The 17,470-nt window shown below is 41.0% G+C and overlaps 1 protein-coding gene across 2 annotated transcripts in view; it reads right to left on the minus strand.

The window, feature by feature from the left end:
- The window catches only part of EDIL3 (EGF like and discoidin domains 3), a 272,911-nt gene extending 266,726 nt beyond the window's left edge, over positions 1–6,185 (minus strand). Inside the window, exon 1 of one of the 2 annotated variants that reach the window (XM_085213568.1) lies at positions 5,840–6,185. In XM_085213568.1, coding sequence (XP_085069694.1) covers positions 5,840–5,906 — 67 coding nt within the window. In that variant the 5' untranslated portion in view covers positions 5,907–6,185. The remainder of the gene's footprint in view (positions 1–5,839) is intronic. The other variant, XM_085213567.1, reaches the window with a different exon arrangement.
- Positions 6,186–17,470: the final 11,285 nt, after the last annotated feature.

Consider the following 17,470-nt stretch of genomic DNA (forward strand, 5'->3'; position numbering starts at 1 on the left):
AGCTGTGCAAGTACTCTAGATTAAAGAGAGGCCTGGTGAAGGAAATCAAGAGGTCAGAACAGGATGGGCTTGGTCATACCTAGGGAAATTAAAGTTATTATTAAAGAGGTTGATCTACGCTGAAGGCGTACTTACAACCAATGCATCATTTTAGATGAGGTAAACCATAACAGAAACATCTAAGAAATTAGACAATAGCATCAATAGCAGAGAACTAATGCATCATTTTAGCTATTTTCCATAAGAATAGCACAAAATTTCCCCATTCACTGTATCAATCTAATTTTGCCTTAAAACTGTTCAAATAAATGGACATTCAGAGGTTTTTAAATAGTTATGGAACAGCATCTGAGAGCAATCAGCTACTAGATCTTTTTTTAACCTACAAAAGCCCTTGTAAGGCAATTCTGCCCAATTCCTCACAGAAGTAAGGAACCTGACAAGTTACACAGCAAATGATATTTTCTCCATCTCTGTTTGTTGCAAAGCCGCAAAGGGTACAGATAAGAAAAAAAAAAAATAACAAACAGTCTCAAAGCCCATGCCACTGTCTGAAAACATAATACTTAGCTAGAAAAATGAAAACTGGCAAACAGATTAAAGTGGTACAGCCTATGGGACTGTAATAGAGAATAACCAGAGAGCAAGCCTGGATTAAAGGGAATGCTTGCGTGCAGTGATATCCAGCAGGGATAGAGGATGCCGTGCACGCTCAGGACATAGACATGAAGATGTAAATACTAAAAATAAAATAAATCAATCCTCCTTTGTTTTCTGTTTTTCACACATGCCGCATATATAAGACTTATCCAAAAGTATTTCCTAAATTGTCTGTTGTAGCTTCACTATTGTAGAAACCCGCAGACATGAGTAATCACAGGGCAGAAATTACTGTTATTTACGCACTGCTGTCACAGTTCTCCATAATTACACAGGTTGACACAGCATCTTGACAATGATAGGAAAAACGTAGTTTTTATAAAAATTCTGTCAGCCTCCCTACACAGAAGGATGGCAAATAAAATTACTGCAGCTAAAAATTGGCAAAGCAATCGTCTTCTACTTCTTTCAGCTCTGTCAAAGTTACTGCTCAGAGGATAATCAAAGATACTCAAAGACAAAGAAGTCACATGTGCCTAAACTATAGTTTTTTCCTTACAGCGGGGCTATGGTCTGGCTATGCAAACCTTGCATCGTTTAATACTGAAAACAATTACGAAAAAAGAAAGAGTTACAATGGGAGCAGGAAAGGAAGAAGGAAAGAAGGCTGAGAAAGTCCAGCTGTGCGAAAACAAAACTGGGATTCAAACCTGCAGCCTGAAGCACTCCAAAGCTGACACAGACCCGTGCTGACCACACCTTTTACTCACACCTTTGCCTTCCCTACCTGGACTGCAATGCTCCTGCCCTGGCTATGAGCAAGAAGAGCAATCTCCCTGTGCCTGCTGCTCAGACAAGAAACTCATGGTCTATTTCACTTCTCAGCTTTTTAAACTTAAAATAGAACACTCCCACTGTGATGGAAAGTAACACAGTTTGCTGATTAATAAAAAAAAAAAAAAAAAAAAAGGAAACATAGAGCCATTATCATTGACACAGTGCATTGAACTTACACTCTCATTGGCTTTCTTCTTACATCCTCACTTCATACCCTTTATATGTGTGCAGGTCCTCCACTGTATCACACCAATTTCCAGGGTTTTTAAGTTTGTAAATCTTAAGGTACTTAGAATCTTTATTTAGTTTTGCATCTCCTTATCACATCCTTCATTTCCTAATGTGTCATCTGACTAATAAAAATTAAACATACATTCTTAGTGTGAAAACATTTCTTAAAAAGTTGAGAGAAATTAATGTTGTTTTGATGCTCAGCCCATAGTCTTTCTAACTTGAGGCAGCATGGCCTCAAGATGCCCAAACATCATTTGTAATGTGATGTGGATCATCCTCCAGGATTTCAGATATATTCCTGGCTCTGGAGTCAAATGTAAGTTTGAAGTAAATACATACATTTTAAAAAATAGAGGAAGCAGTAACACAGTGACAGCAGGGAGATTCACAACATTTTAGATTGATACAGATTTACTCTGACTGCTGCAGTCCCCTAAACATCACTTTTCCAGGATCAGATTCCGTTGCCTTTACTTATATTGATGGGCTATATGACTGCAAGTATGCCAGCCCCGCTGTATGGGTAAGTGCTGTACAAATAGCTAGCTCAAGGCATAAAGAACAGCCTCCTAATGCAAAGCTTTTGTCTTCTGAAATAACTTCCAAAGTGGATCATTGCCTTGATTTTCAACTGGATCGTAATTGGAAAAATGGGGGAGGGAGGGAAGATAATACAGTGATCCTGTTCACTATGCTATCATTGAAACACAGCTCTGTATAAAATACATTCTCTGGAAAACAACATAAAGGATATAAGTAGGGCAGAGAAAGGCAAAGTTGGATACTTTAAAAAACAAACAAACAAACAAAAACAACCACACACACACACACACACAAACAATAATACCAGCAGGACTATTAATTCTAGTTATAAGATAGAATGGTTTGACATCAAATTCTGTCCTGGGCTGACCAGACACACTGGATGCAAAAGCATATCTGCTCTATATGCTTTCTGGAGGCTATATGAGCACTCATGGAAAATCAATTTGAATACAAATGTAATTTGTTAAAAGAACAGTGGAAATCATTATGCAAGGTCACACTGTCAGCAGTTAGTACAGAAGCAGATGCTGTCCAAAGAGGCAAAGGTGTTCAGTGAAACAGAAAAATGCTGGCCTTTAATAGCGTTTGTGATCTTTTCAGTCCTTTAGTACAGCTACATGGGAACAAACCTACAGTTTACCTCTCATGTTTCTCTGCAGCTTTACCCATTGCAGCTCATTCCAGCTGCAGAAAGAGGCTATACATACACTTTTAAGCCTCAGAGGGAGTGAAAGTTTCCACTGTAACAGAGAAAAAGCAGCGTCTCTGAAACAGTTCCTTTAAAGTTCAGAAATATTTTATCTCAGGCTCACAGTGCACAGCTGCAAATTAAAGCAGAATGGGATCTGCTTGGTTTTGGCAACACCAGCATCATTACTAGGCAAACCATACATAAACATTCCGCATCAAGCGAAGTCAAAACACACAATACAATTTAAGGATCGGCTCTGCGATAGGGACAACTCAAATGGCAAACCTTCAGAAGATCCCTTTGCAAAAGCATTTAATGTACAGGCTTGGAATACACTGATTTGCTCACAGCACCATCACAGTAGCTGATCAGCTTACCCCATTCCATGAGGAAAATCTGGGAAACTAAGACAGCCATCAGTTCTAAATTATGTTTTCCTTCCATTTGATCCCAATCCTCACTCGGTCTTCTGAAACCTATAGGTAGCCTTGTGCTTATTTGTTCCAAAAAGATACGTGCTGGGACTAAGGAACTTCTGTAGATGAGATGCACTGAATCTCCTCCACCTGAAATCATCTCTTGTAGACTTTGCAGTCACTCTTGTAGTGACTGCCTGTCCACTGCACAGTGAAACACAAGATTTGCTCTTGCTGCGATTTGACTAAGGAACAGCAACCAAAGCAAATGTAAACCTTCACAGCTGTTTGGAAATGAATATAAAAGGACACTACTTGTTAAAAATGCACTGACATCTTCCTTGCAAGCTGTAGAGTAGAAGTCACAGCACCCTTGAAATCTTGTTTCATTGTACACATGCATATAAACGCATCTCTGAAGAACAGATTCCTGTTACAGTGCATGAGATTCCTAATTTATCAGACCAGTCACAAAGAAGAAGATTTCCATCTTCACTGAAAGACTCATCACCTGTTCTTCTCCCAGTTCTGCCTCCCCCCTTTATCAAAATGACTTGCTGAAACACTGTGTATATGTTCCAAATACCAAAAGTAAGAAACATATTTGAGAAGATACATATCAACAGGAAGTTGATCATCATCATTACTTTTCAGTGCTCTACTAAACAGGCAGTTTGTATTTTTCATCCAACAGTAGACTTGAAACACTGGTCAGCAATGAACTAAGCGACCGAACTTTGATTTGCAGCTAGAATTTATCCCTCAGAGAAAGCAAGGAATCATATGTGCCAAAGCACATATGATTTTACCATAGGCATTCACGATATACTCATTATACTTCACTATCTAAATAAACTCATACTCAAAGGATGCACAAAAAGTTTTGTGCTGTTCAAAAACTGCTCTCCAAAGAGTTCATTACTTTACTTACCATAACTTGAGAAGACCTATTAAAAGTCTTAACAGTGAGCAAAATTAACGCACTATGTCAGACTTTTCAAGCAGTATTTTATTCTGCTGCAGCTTAAAAAAAAAAAAAAAAAAAAAAAAGACTATAATTTTCTTCTGTTCCATTTTGAAAGCCAAGGACAACCCCTTTAGCTGAACAATTACAGCTTAGCTTAAGCAACTGCAGAACAAATGGATTCTTTCCTTTTATTTCTTGTTTCTAGAAAATCTATCAAGTTCTCTCTGTTCTGAAGTTACCTAAAAACACTGCTAGATCATAGACTTAAATAAGAAGACACTTCAGTCCTACAGAAGTCCAATGCAAAGTATTTACGGCATGTCTAGATTTTGTGCTTAAAAGACTTTAAGCATAAACTGCAGGTACAAGGACACATTGCATAAGCCACCCGCATGCTCACTGCAACTGCGTGAATGTTATTGGATTTTGAGACGCTACAATGCTGAATAATTTAGGATCTAATAAAATATTCAATTTTACTGATACATTGGCTTCATTTTAAAATTTAAAAAAAAAAAAAAAAAGCGAATAACAGTGAGAACAGGTCCAAGTCAATGAAAACATTATACTACTCATTAGGATAACACTTGTTCAATTAAGCTTAGGGAAAGCACAACCTGAATGATACAAAGGTCTTCAGCTCCCCGAGGTTTGTTTGCCTTCCCCAGTGCTCAGCGCCCGGAGGGACAGAAGCAGCCCGACAAAGAGGATCAGTCCGTGCCGCCGGCGGGTTTCCTCATCGCTGCTGGGGCACATGGGGGGGGCATGGAGAGCTTCTTGCGGTGGGAAAAGGGGAGCCCAGTGGCGGCAGCGGCTCCCGTCCGCCTCTTACCCTGCCCCACGCCGACGCTAGCTGAGCTTCGGCAACTTTTTTCTTTTCTTTTTTTTTTTTTTAAATATGAAAACGGAAAACCCACGTAACCACCAGTGGTTATTTCCAATTATAATAAAGAAAACCGGGAAACCTCTAAAGTTGGCTTATGGGACGGTGGGTTTTTTTTGTTTTTTTTTGTTTGTTGGTTTGTTTTTGGTTTTTGGTTTTATTTTTCTCCTCCAGCGGGGGAGAAGGCGTCTCTGGTGCTCCGTCTGGAGATGCCCTAGTTAAGGAGAGGTGGGTCGCCTACCGAGCGCTGCTCAGCGCTGCCGCGATGCTGTACCCCCGGACGTGCCTGCGAACTGCTCCGCGCTGCGCTGGGTACGCAGCCCGTTGGCTGGGGCGGAGAGGCAAGAAAAAGAAATGTGGACAGCTCTACAGCGGGTATTATCAGCGGGTATTATCAAACCTTCTCAGCAGCTCATCTGGATTAATCTCTCACGGTGGCTTTTCCTTCACGCAATAATTAAACATAGTTTCTAAACAGAACGTGCCGGAGGAGGCTCGCTTGTCGACTATCTGGAACGCAGGGAAGTATTTTATCTGTAAACGGCAGTAAGAGGGAAGCCGCGGCGGAGGCAACCCTCGACCCGCCCCCGCAGCCCGCGCACTTGGGCTCCGACTTCGAGAGAGCCGCGACCCGACCCGTCCCCGTCCCCGTCCCCGCCGCTCACCTCGGGCGAGGCGCGGCGCCGTCAGGCTCCCGCAGAGCACCAGCCAGGCCAGCACCGCACGGCTCATCGTCCTCTTCTCCCGCGGCCGCGCCGCTACTACCGACAAAAAAGCAGCAGCAGAGCCTCCTCCTTCTTCTCTTCCTCCGCCTCCTCCTCCTCCTCCTCCTCCTCCTCGAGATGCAAGAGGCGAGGCTGGTCCCTCCCGGCGCGGCCCCGGGCCGAGCGCTCCTCCCGCTGCCGCCGCCCTACCAGCAACGAGCAGGCTGCCCCGCCGCGCCCGCCAGGTGCCGCCGCCGCGCCTCCAGCCTGGCCAGCACACCCGCCTCCGTCCCGCCGCTAAACCCGCTCCGAGCGGCTCCAGAGGGGCGGTGCCGGCGGCAGGCAGTGGTGCTGCCCGGCCGCGCCCCGACACCTGCTCCTCCCCCGCCGCGGCGGAGAGCGAGGTGCCCCGGGACCTCGTCTGGGAACGGGCGAAGTTTGGTGTGGTTGGGGTCGGGGATCTGTGTTTTGCTGCTGCACTGCTTGGTATTGTGTTGATGGCCCTCTTCCCGCGGAAGTCCCGCTGCCGGAGGTACAGAGGGAAAGGTGAAGGTCCTGCCTTCCACCCCTTTCCACCCCTGAAACTCCTGAATGGGAGTTTCATCCTAAGTCAGTGTCCTTCTTTCCTCCCTCTGCCGCAGGCCGGGTGTCAGCCTGCCCCGTACAGCAATACCCGCAGGAAAGCAGAAGGTGGTGAATTCACCGACATGTAGAGGATGAAGGGGGCAAAGGTCCTGCGTGGGACCACTGTCGGCAGCATGGGTGCTGCTTTTCCTGCCTGACCTGTACAGGTTGACTATAGAGTTAGAAGAGTCAAGTAAGCATTGATAATCCAGTGGGAGACAATAGATTCTTCATATATTTCATATTTGTATTTTGCATCACCTCTAGTGAAAGAGCCCGTGTTAGTACTGAATTAAATGTTAATGTAGTTGCAGAGTGAGAAGAATGCACTTGACAGTATCAACCTGATGCATATGACAGGGAGATACCGCAGAATGACCTGCTAAATCATCCTTCCTGGTGGCTACCATCGCACCGCAGCTTCCAACTTCTCCTTACAAGCCCTTTGTCTGTGTCTAAGTGCCGGTAAGTGGCAGGGTGACAGCTCTTCCCTAAAGCCCTGCTTTTACTTCTGAGCCTGCAATTAAATGCATTTTCCTCTGACACTGGAGGTATTTCAGTTCCTACACACCGCAGTTTCAGGACAGAATTACAAGGATCAAGTCTTTTGTGTTGGTTAAGCGATGAAATTACTAGAAATAACACACTTCGATAAAGGGCACTTCGCACCCAGGATTCCGAAGCATTTTCTGCTTGCTTGCAGGGCACAGGTGCACGCAGACACCCTCTTCACCCAGAATAGGGGTGTGAGGCTCCGTGGTGCACTGCAAAATTACCCAGCAGGTTAGGGCAGCTAAAGAAGAAAAAATTCCTCTCTCCACTAATGAAGCCCACAGTAGCAGAGACATTAGCACAGACTTTCTTCCAGCATATCTCTGAACAAACAATAGCTGGTAGCATTCAAACTTTTCCTGTGTTTTCTGTGCATGTGCTGCACATACCTCTTTGTGCACCGAGGTTGCATCTACTTAAGTGACTGCGATGTTAGTCAGTGTCCATGCCAGAGATCTCCCTAAAGAACTCCTGTCTGGGAAAAATATACTTATTTTTCTCCTGGAGAGCTGCTCTTCTATCAGTGCAGAGATAGGGGATGTTTAGAAAGCCTTTACAAAGCTTCTGATATTAATGCACCATTTCTCCACAACGGTGCTAATTTTACGGCTTATCTCTGTTTTACAACCAAGAACCCAGCTGTCATAATTATAAGCCAAGCTGCACTTTAGCTGCTGTGGCAGCCCAGCATGCCTGCACCCCCAAGTGGCTGGCTTGCCTTTTTTATTATTTATTATTTTTCCTGTGGGAGTAATCCCATGATGCAGCCCCTTTGCTTCCTCAATTAGGATAAATGTAAAGGCCCTAACTACATTTGGTACTGGGAGACCTTCTTCCACTGAGAGCCTGTGACTACCAGCTGACTAAAATGACACAGAAACAGCTTCTTCAAAGCAAGGCATTGTTTATTCAGCCAAAAGCTACAAAACAACAAAAGGCTTTTATGTTTGGTTCTTACCTAAAGTGCAGTGCCTTTTTGTTTTCAGATTTTGAATAAGTTTCATTCAGCAGCATCTCTCTATCCCCTCTCTTCAGACTACCAGACCAACTCTCATATCCTTCTGGCTCTCCTTTGCAGCCTGGCTCCCTCCAAAAGCTGCTCTCTGCTGCTTGCTGCGCTGTGTTCCTTTTTTCAGGAGAGATTCGACTTGGGGATGCTGCAGGAGCACCCCTGCATGCAGCATCTCCACTTCAGTCCAATTGTATTTCTGAGCACAGGGTAATGCAAGGCTCGGCTCAGTGCAGTGAGAGGTACAGGCTGATTCTGACTCAAATGCAGTGATTATTTGCACTAGGTCTTTTAATTCAGATTTTCTGACACTTACAAGTCAAACCTATTTACTGTGGTAATAAGAGTTTTATCCCATCATGCTGTGCTGTTATTAAGTAATGCACCACACTCGTGTGCTTCATCACCAGCACTGTGCTTGAGGTCACTGCAACTCCAGCATCTCTGCCTTCAGTGACCATCCCTTGACCTGACCTGGTTGGAAAACAGGCTGGTGTGATGCTCTTCTTTGACTGTTGTTCAGAAATGGTGGATTGGTGTTGTTGGTTGAGCACGCCTTTATGAAACTAATGCCATCACCTAACAGTGAGAGAACCTGCCTTCTGCTGCAGTTATGTTAACATAGCTTCCCTACAAGGTGCAAGATTTAGAGAGTTTTCTTCACAGATTTCAGATGACAATTTTGAAAGCTAGCTTTCCCTTATTTGTTTACATATCTGCAAATGCTTAATGATTTCCCAGCCTAGCTGAGATATAGACTAGATGGGACTAGAATGGCATAGACTCTTGCAGATCAATCTGATGTCATCACCTTTTAAATGCATTTTTGTATTTATATACCATATAAAAATGCTATTTTTAAAATTTATTTGTATCCCAGTGTTTATACGTGAAAGAGTCCTCCTCCTGTCATGGGTGCCCTTCATTTTCTGGAAATTACTACCAAAATGAACTCATAGAATCACAGAATGGCCTGGGTTGAAAAAAAACACAATGATCATCTAGTTTCAACCCCCTTGCTATGGGCAAGGTTGACAACCACCATACCAGGCTACCCAGAACCACATGCAGACTAGCCTTGAATGAAACCAGGGATGACAGATGTTAGCTTCCTTTTTCTTCCATCCTTTGTATGAATGTAGGACTCAAAATCCTCTTCTCATTTTCCAAATTTTCACACTTCAGGATAATTAATTTACTAATCACTCAGGATCAAGAAATCTCCTGCATCCAGTTTGTTTAACTTTTCCCATCTAAACGTTCATCACTGTTTACGAGGAGTTTGTCACTAACAGGAGTAGCAGATAGGAACTGTAGAAGCTGTCTGAACGTGTGACACCGCACGTTTGGGCTAAGCTTGAGGTGGTTAGTAGAGATAAGGATGAACTATCACTTTATGAATGGAAAACCCAACTTTGTTGGCTTCCTTGACCCTGGGCCAGAGCTAACACACAGCCAGTAACCTTTCTATTGGCTCTCTCATCTTTCTTTCATTCTTTCTTTCTTTCATCTTATTTTTCATCATTACTTTTTTTTCCCCCTACCGTATTTCTCATCCCTCCTCATTTATTTACCCTTTGGAGTCATGCAGCATGTCAAACAAACAAAAAAGTGATAGCCATTAGAAATTTAGGCAGCTCTATTATTTGCTATGCTCACCTTGGATAAAAAGCCTTCAATAAAGCAACAACAAAGTTCAATGCACAAAAGAAGTCTATTTTCAGTATAAGAAATGTAATGGTACTGAAGGTTTAGTAACAGTGATGTTAAGTCTAATATATGTTACACGGAAGGTAAACCAAGTCACTCCTGTATGTGCTGCGGTTGTAAAGAGGTAAGAGACTAAGAGTTTATCATTTGCTAACCTTTTGTCAATTTTAGAAGTCACCAAGTAAACAGGAATGTAACCTTTGAATTACTCTGCGATGCCTTTAGGGCATCTTAGGTTCCAGCTTTGTTTAGGAGATTAGCTTTATCAGTGACTCCCATCAAAGCAGTGGCCAGATTTGAGCTTCTTAAGGTGAAAGATCAGACAAGCTCAGAGCCCAGGGTTTACAGACTCGGATTGTATTGCCACCTCGATTATAATTAAGGCTATAAAAAGCCACTGCTGTAGAGCATTAGATCTTTCCATAACGTTTTCTAACAATGTGTACTGTGTTCACCAGAGATTTTCCATGCACCAAGCACTGTAAATGGCTACTCTGATTTTGCAAGTCATTGGCATATATTTGCCTCAGAGAAAAGAAGAACAAATATATATGTCTATCACCACCACTGCAACACTGCTGGAATTATCCTGCCTCTAAATAAGAAATAGTTCATCCTTTCATCTCTCCTAAAATAGAGATCGAACCCCTACTTGTCGAACATGCAAGGTTTCCAGTTAAGTCAGTGTGATTTTTTTGTGTGTGAAGCATGGAGGATCCTTCTTTCAAACCTTTCTGGTTCAAAAGAAGTGTCATGTACTGCTGCATCACAGGAAAGGGAGAAAGGGGGCTGTGCGACACAGGGAACCTCTCAAATGTAATGTAAAAAATGTATATATATATTTTTTTCTTTCCCTCTTCTGTACCATTGGTTTTCTTTCTTTTTTTTTCTTTTTTTTTTTCTCTTATTCTAGAAAATATGCAGCAAAACCAGAGCCATAATTGGGTTTGATTTCATTTCTTTTATCTTATAAATAAGCTTTCTCTTAATGAAGATGACATATTTAAGAATCCTGTGCAATGGCTAAATGTCTGAGTATGTTTTTAAATGAATCCTTTGCCACCCATAACATGAACATGTAATTTGTATGAGAACATAAATGAGGAAATGGGTGCACAGGCTAAGGTGCAAGAGTAATCTCTGAAATGAGGCATTCCTACATTTTGTCTACTATCCTTCTGCACACCACTAGAGTTCTGGAACTTGGTGCTAATTAATTTCAGCTGAAATTATTCCCTACCTGCTTGTGAAGGGAAGACAGACAGCAATTCAGATTTATGGGAATGTAGAATAGCGGTTATGTTAGATGCAGTGAGACAAGCGTAGAGGCACAGCACTAATGCACATGTGTCTGTTCACTGCTTCAGCAGACACATCATCACCAACACCACCTGGTTCATCTGCTTTCTGCATAGGAAGGTGTGAATTTAATGCTAATGTCACTTAACATCAGCAGTATGGAGGAATAATAAGACAAAGATAGACCCAGAAAGGTGTTCCTGGCAGCAAGTGACACAGAGTGGCTGTTTGAATGTGGGAGCAAATGGGTCTGCTGATGGGACCAGTGCCAGCATCCAGCAGTGCTGAGTGAGTGCAAAGCTCTGGGGAAAACCACTGCTCCTGAAGGGACGTAGAATACTCATGGTGTCCATAATGCTACCTGCCCCATGCTCTGTTGCTCACACCACTTATACAGCATATATTGTATAAATATTGCACTTAGGAGGAGTGGCTGACGTGCCAGAAGGCTGTGCTGTCATCCAGAGATACCTAGACAGGCTGGAAAGTTGGGCAGGGAAAAATGTAATGAAATAAAACAATGGCAAGTGTTGCATCTAGGCAAGATCAACCCCAGGTAGAATAAGATGGGGACTGATCTGTTGGAGAGCAGGGTAGGGGAAAGGGAGCTGGGGGTCCTGGTAGACAGCAGGATGGCCGTGAGCCAGCACTGTGCCCTTGTGGCCAAAAAAGCCAATGGCATCCTGGGGAATGGGTGTGGTTAGAAGGGGTGTGGTTAGCAGGTTTTGAGAACTTCTCCTCCCCCTCTACTCTGCCCTGGTAAGACTACATCTGGAGTATTGTGACCAGTTCTGAGCCCCTCAGATCAAGAAGGACAGGAAACTGCTTGATAGCATCTAGCATAGTGCCACAAAGATGTTTAAGGAAGTGAGAAAAGGCTGAGGGAGCTGGATTTCTTCAGTTTGGAGGAGACTGACGGGAGAACTCATTAATGTTTATTCATATGTAAAGGGTGAGTGTCAGAGAATGGGTCCAAGCTCTTCTCAGTGACATCCAATGATAGGACAAGGGGCAATGGATGCAAGCTGGAACACTGGAGGTTCCACACAAATATGAGAAAAAAACTTCTTCATGGTGAGGGTGACAGAACACTGGAACTTGCTGCCCAGAGAGGTTGTGGGGTCTCCTTCTTCGGAGACATTCAAAACCCACCTGGACACATTCCATTGTGACCCAATCTTGGTGTTTCTGCTCCAGCAGCGGGATTGGACTAGATGATTTTTTGAGGTCTGTTCCAATCCCTGACATTCTGTGATTTTTTTATGATAATGAGGAGCAGGACTGGCATCTCAGACAACATTTCTGTGCTCTTGATAGCATGCATTCTGCTTCTAGCTGCAGACTTCTGAACTGAGAGGAAATCAGTCAGCAGAATAAAGGCTATCCAATTGAATAGGTCTCACAAAACTGTGAGCACACACCTCCCTCCTTTCTGTACTTGTCTTCCTCCCTTCGCTGGTGTGTGATTCCTGTTTGTCCACTTGCATACTGGCTACCACAGTAGTTTTAGCTCCTGCTGTAAATACTGTAAAAGATTGTGAAGATAGTGGTGCCCTGTTTGTCTGTCCTACCTCCTTTGGCAATGCTAAGTCATAACATTTAATAATAACTTTAAGTTGGTGTCCAACATGTAGACCTTTTGAAACAGCTATTTGAAAGAAAAGGAGATAGCTGGATTGGATGATTCTGTACCTACGTATCCAAGGGCAGTGGGAGAAGGAAGTCAACAGTGCTCAAATACAGCTTTTAAGGGCAAGTCTGAAGTTCGTATTTTAAAGAACATAAGAATCAAGTTTTTTCTTGCTTCAGTGCTACATAAATACCAAAGTTGCAATTTTGCAAAGCAAATTTGTTGTATTGAAGTCTGCATCTTATTTACATTAGAATTCCAAGGACAACGCAGCCAATGGATTTGGTTAAAACTTTTTGTCGGACACCCCCAAAAGATATTTTAATCTTAGAAAGAACATGCTTAACTATTTAGACTGTAAACAGCTCTGTGGGTGTGTGAAGCTGTTTTTCCCTAAATGTTCTGTACCAGCTCATTCTAATAAATGAGTATTTAAAAACAGATATATATTCAGAGAGGGGGATTTGGGACATCATTTCAAAAATTCTTTTGTATTACTTTCAGCACTTACATTGCACAGTTAATTTTAGTAGCTCGTTCACACTGTATTTCAGAACCCAGGAGAGGAACCATTACATCACAATGAAGTACTTAATAGAGTTGTGCCATCTGCATTTCAGAGACCGTGCTGCACACTGAGCCAAAGATCTTGTAATTTCAAATAAGAGAATGCTATTAGAGCCAGGAGGCTTTTGACACCTGATCTATCACAGTGGAGGGCATTTCAAATCAACAAGGTCTACACAGATTTCAATGACAGATTGTGTGTGAAACAAGAAGACAACTAGACAAAACTGCATTTTTTTTTGTTTTGTTTTTTGATACGCTAGCAGCCCAGCATGACTTTCTGTAAGCAGGTTAGTTTGGAATTTGGCAGTGTGAGAAATTTGGGTAATACTTTTATACCACTGCAGTGAACTAACAAAGTCATCTTCTCTCAAAATAGAACATCTTTATCACATAAAATAAATTTTTAATTCTTATTTTGAAGTAAATCTAGAGATGGGAGGTGTGTGTTAGAAGCTGTTAAAAACCACCACGGCAACAAAATGATGAGGTAAGGAAATATGTTAGTTTCTGTTATATGTTAAATTTCTGAAAGATTTATTTTTTTATCAGTGGCAAAACATCTTTGTGCAAGTTAGAAAAGGGCATGCTGATCTAAAGAAGACACGAATACTTTTGCTTGATTCAAGATGCTGAAATTCATACTTACGCTTCAATTCAGGGAATACAGCTGCTTCATCCAGGTTTCCAGTACATCAATTAAATATCTTGACTCTTTACTGCTCCTCAGGGTACTCTTCTTTTTCAGTGTATACTCTGATCCTCATGATAATTTTGAGAAAGCTTCATTTTGTCTCATTTGATCTTGTCTTTATTGACAGTCAAAATATGTTTTCCAGCCAAAGAGGCTAGAGGTTGAAGCTACACCATGTTAGAGGCTGTATCAAAGTCTGCAACAACAGCAATTCTCTGGAGGATTTCCACCTAGAGACTGCAGCAGAAAACACAAGGCAAGAAATGAAGTGGATTGGGTAAGGAATAGGTAAACAATGAAATGTTCTAATGCAAAATAAGATCTTACCACGCAATTATTTTTTCCTATTTGTAGTATTAATTGCTGCCAGATATGGGTCTCAGTAAGAGACATTGGAGCAGGTCCCAGAGCACCAGCAATATTATCTCTTCTGAGTTAAAAAGCAGGACATCTCTCCCTGGAGAAAGAGTTGCTGAACTACAGTTTTACCCCATTAACATTCAATTTACTTAATTAAAAAAAAAAAAATCAACTTGTGAAAATAAAGTTAAACTCAGACAGTAAAAATGTATTTAACTATGGGCAAATAATGCAAAAGTTTTCAGCATCACTGGGTGGGTGGGAATTGACCATTTTATTTAACAAAAACCATAAGGCATTTTAACTAAAAGCCTGTAGTACTACAAGTAAGGCCTAAAAATAACCACACACACAAAAAAAACAAAAATATTAAAATATATAGATATTCACATAAAATATTTCATTTCTTCCAAGGTTTATATATATATTCCTACATTTACTTCTTTTAAATGTTCAGAAGTACTTTCCAAATGGTGTTTGTCACATTGAAAACTCTGCTTAATATTTGCAATTGGGCATTTTGTCTTTTAATTGGAATTATTTAAGGGGTGATTTGTATTCTCCCTTTTTCTCAATCTAGAAAGATTTTATTCCACATAAAGGATATTTCTCTATATATTTATTTGTAAATGTGGTACTAAAGAATTAGAATTTTTCAAAAAGTTAGTTTTCTTTCCTTTTCCCTGGTTCTAGCTTATTAAATAGGATTGAATAGATAAAATTCAATTATAAAATATGGACTGTTATAATGTGGAAACATATCCTTTGTCAAATTATTTTTTAATATAAGCAACAAATATTTTAGTACCTTGCAAATAGGGTTAGCTCTTGAAAATCTTGTATGCTTTTTCACCAAAGATATAATGCTATCCAATTTCCGTTGAACTATAAGGACTTGTAGTTTTGGTCATCAAATAACCAATTTTTGGAACACAGCAGCCACAAAGAATATCATGGTACTTACAGCTTGCTTTATCATAGAATGGCCTGGGTCGAAAAGGACCACAATGATCATGTAGTTTCAACCCCCTGCTGAGTCGCCAACACCAGACCAGGCTGCCCAGAGCCACATCCAGCCTGCCCTTGAATGCCTCCAGGGATGGGGCATCCACAACCTCTTTGGGCAACCTGTTCCAGTGTGTCACCAACCTCTTTGTGAAAAACTTCCTTCTAATATCTAACCTAAACCTCCCCTGTCTCAGTTTAAAACCATTCCCCCTTGTCCTATCACTATCCACCCTCATAAACAGTCGTTGCCCCTCCTGTTTATACGCTTCCTTCAAGTACTGGAAGGCCACAATGCGGTCTCCCTGAAGCCTTCTCTTTTCCAAGCTAAATAAACCCAATTCCCTCATCTTTTCTTCACAGGAGAGGTGCTGCAGTGCTCTGATCATCTTTGTGGCCCTCCTCTGGACTTGTTCCAAGAGCTCCATGTCTTTCCTGTGCTATGATCAAACCTCAAAGTCCCTCTTTTCTATCTAAGAAAAAGACAAAAAAAAAAATGGAAGATGGTAATGCTACACAAACATACATTATTTTGATCATAAATCTTTGACAAACTGATGAAAGAAAATCTTTTTAACTATTTGTACATACAGGCAAGAAAGTCCCATTCACATCTGGAAAAGCAATTTCTTCTGCCTAAACAAGTTTTAAATTAAAGTCAGTAATTAATACAAGAATATTAGTAATATTTGTAGCTGAAATTTTAAAAAAAGCAAACAAAAAACAAAACAAACAAACAAAAAAAACAACCAAGCAAAAACAAAAACAAAAACAGAATAGATGAACAGAAAAGAACTGTACTACAGTTCCCAGTGTTGCTAACTTACAGACATTTCAGTCACTCCTGCTTCTGGCAGCACAAACCCCTAGAGATCAAAGAGTTGGCCCAATGTACCAATTTGTTAGAGACTTTTTTCCCCTCCTGGTCACTTGGATCATCAGCAGATGTTGATTTTCGTTTGTCACAAATTTGAAAAATAACAATTTAATCTGAGATGCAGTGAACCAGTTATCAGAGATAACAGAAATTGCTGCTTTGGCTTATCCAGTACAAACTTCCAAATCTGAACTTCCATACTGTGAAAGGCACAAATGAGATTTGTTGCATCTGCCCAGTTCGTATTATCCCTTACTGGATAAAAAACAAACAAACAAACAAACAAACAAAGATGCACAAGATCTACCATGCTTGGTTTGAATTGTAAACACAACATTTCTTTGTTAAGGAAAAATTAATTGCAGTTTTAGTAACTCTGGAACTCAATGGCTCCATCTCTTACCCAACAGTCATCTCTGTCACTCAAAGATTTATTCTTTTAATTTTTCTTAGTTCCTGCTAAATTCCTCTGATATTTAGTTTTTATTCTTTCCACAGTTTTTCCTTTCCCCCAAATTTGATTTTTACTTTGAGGAAAAGCATGATCGATTTTCCCCTGACCCATATTTCTTAGCCTATTTTCCTTGTTGGAAATAAAACTTCTGGAAGACCAAACTCTCAAAGTAAACACGGTATTTCTTAAAGTCCATTTAAAAAAAAATATATATATATATCTTTTTTTAATAATTTCTAGAGTCTAGTTTTTGAAAGATGTATGCATATCCCAACATATTGAGAATGTCTGTTGCCATATAAATAAGTTCTCTCTCTCCATGGCAAAGGCATATGCCTAATTTAAGCTGCTCTTGTTCACAGTGTTGGAAGAAGGAAGATTAATCAGTGTCCAGGGTAAGGAGGATTTTTTCCCATGAAAAGAAAAAAAAGTTTATATATGTGTGTGTGTGTGTGGAGAATTCCCATTAGAATGGGAAATAGAAGAATGATCAGAGGTTACTTTTAATTGGAGAACCAGAAAAAGTAACAAGAATTATCATCAAAGACTTAGAAAATGAAAGGGAGAAGATAAACTGATTTAAATGAGACTGAAATACCATGGTGTGGAGGAGAAATATTAATAAATCATTAGGTGGGGATGACCTGAGGGTACCACAGTGTGGCATTTTGCGGGAGAAGAGAGATTACCATGGTTAGAGTATCAAGCAGCCACTGCAGTCGATTTTGATAAAACAAACATAAAAAGTCCACAACACATGTAGGAAATATGGCCTAATTAGTTTTGTTGCTTACAGAGGAATTTTTGTTTT

Source organism: Meleagris gallopavo, chromosome Z (genome assembly GCF_905368555.1).
Source record: "Meleagris gallopavo chromosome Z, MGAL_WU_HG_1.1, whole genome shotgun sequence".
NCBI lineage: Eukaryota > Metazoa > Chordata > Aves > Galliformes > Phasianidae > Meleagris > Meleagris gallopavo.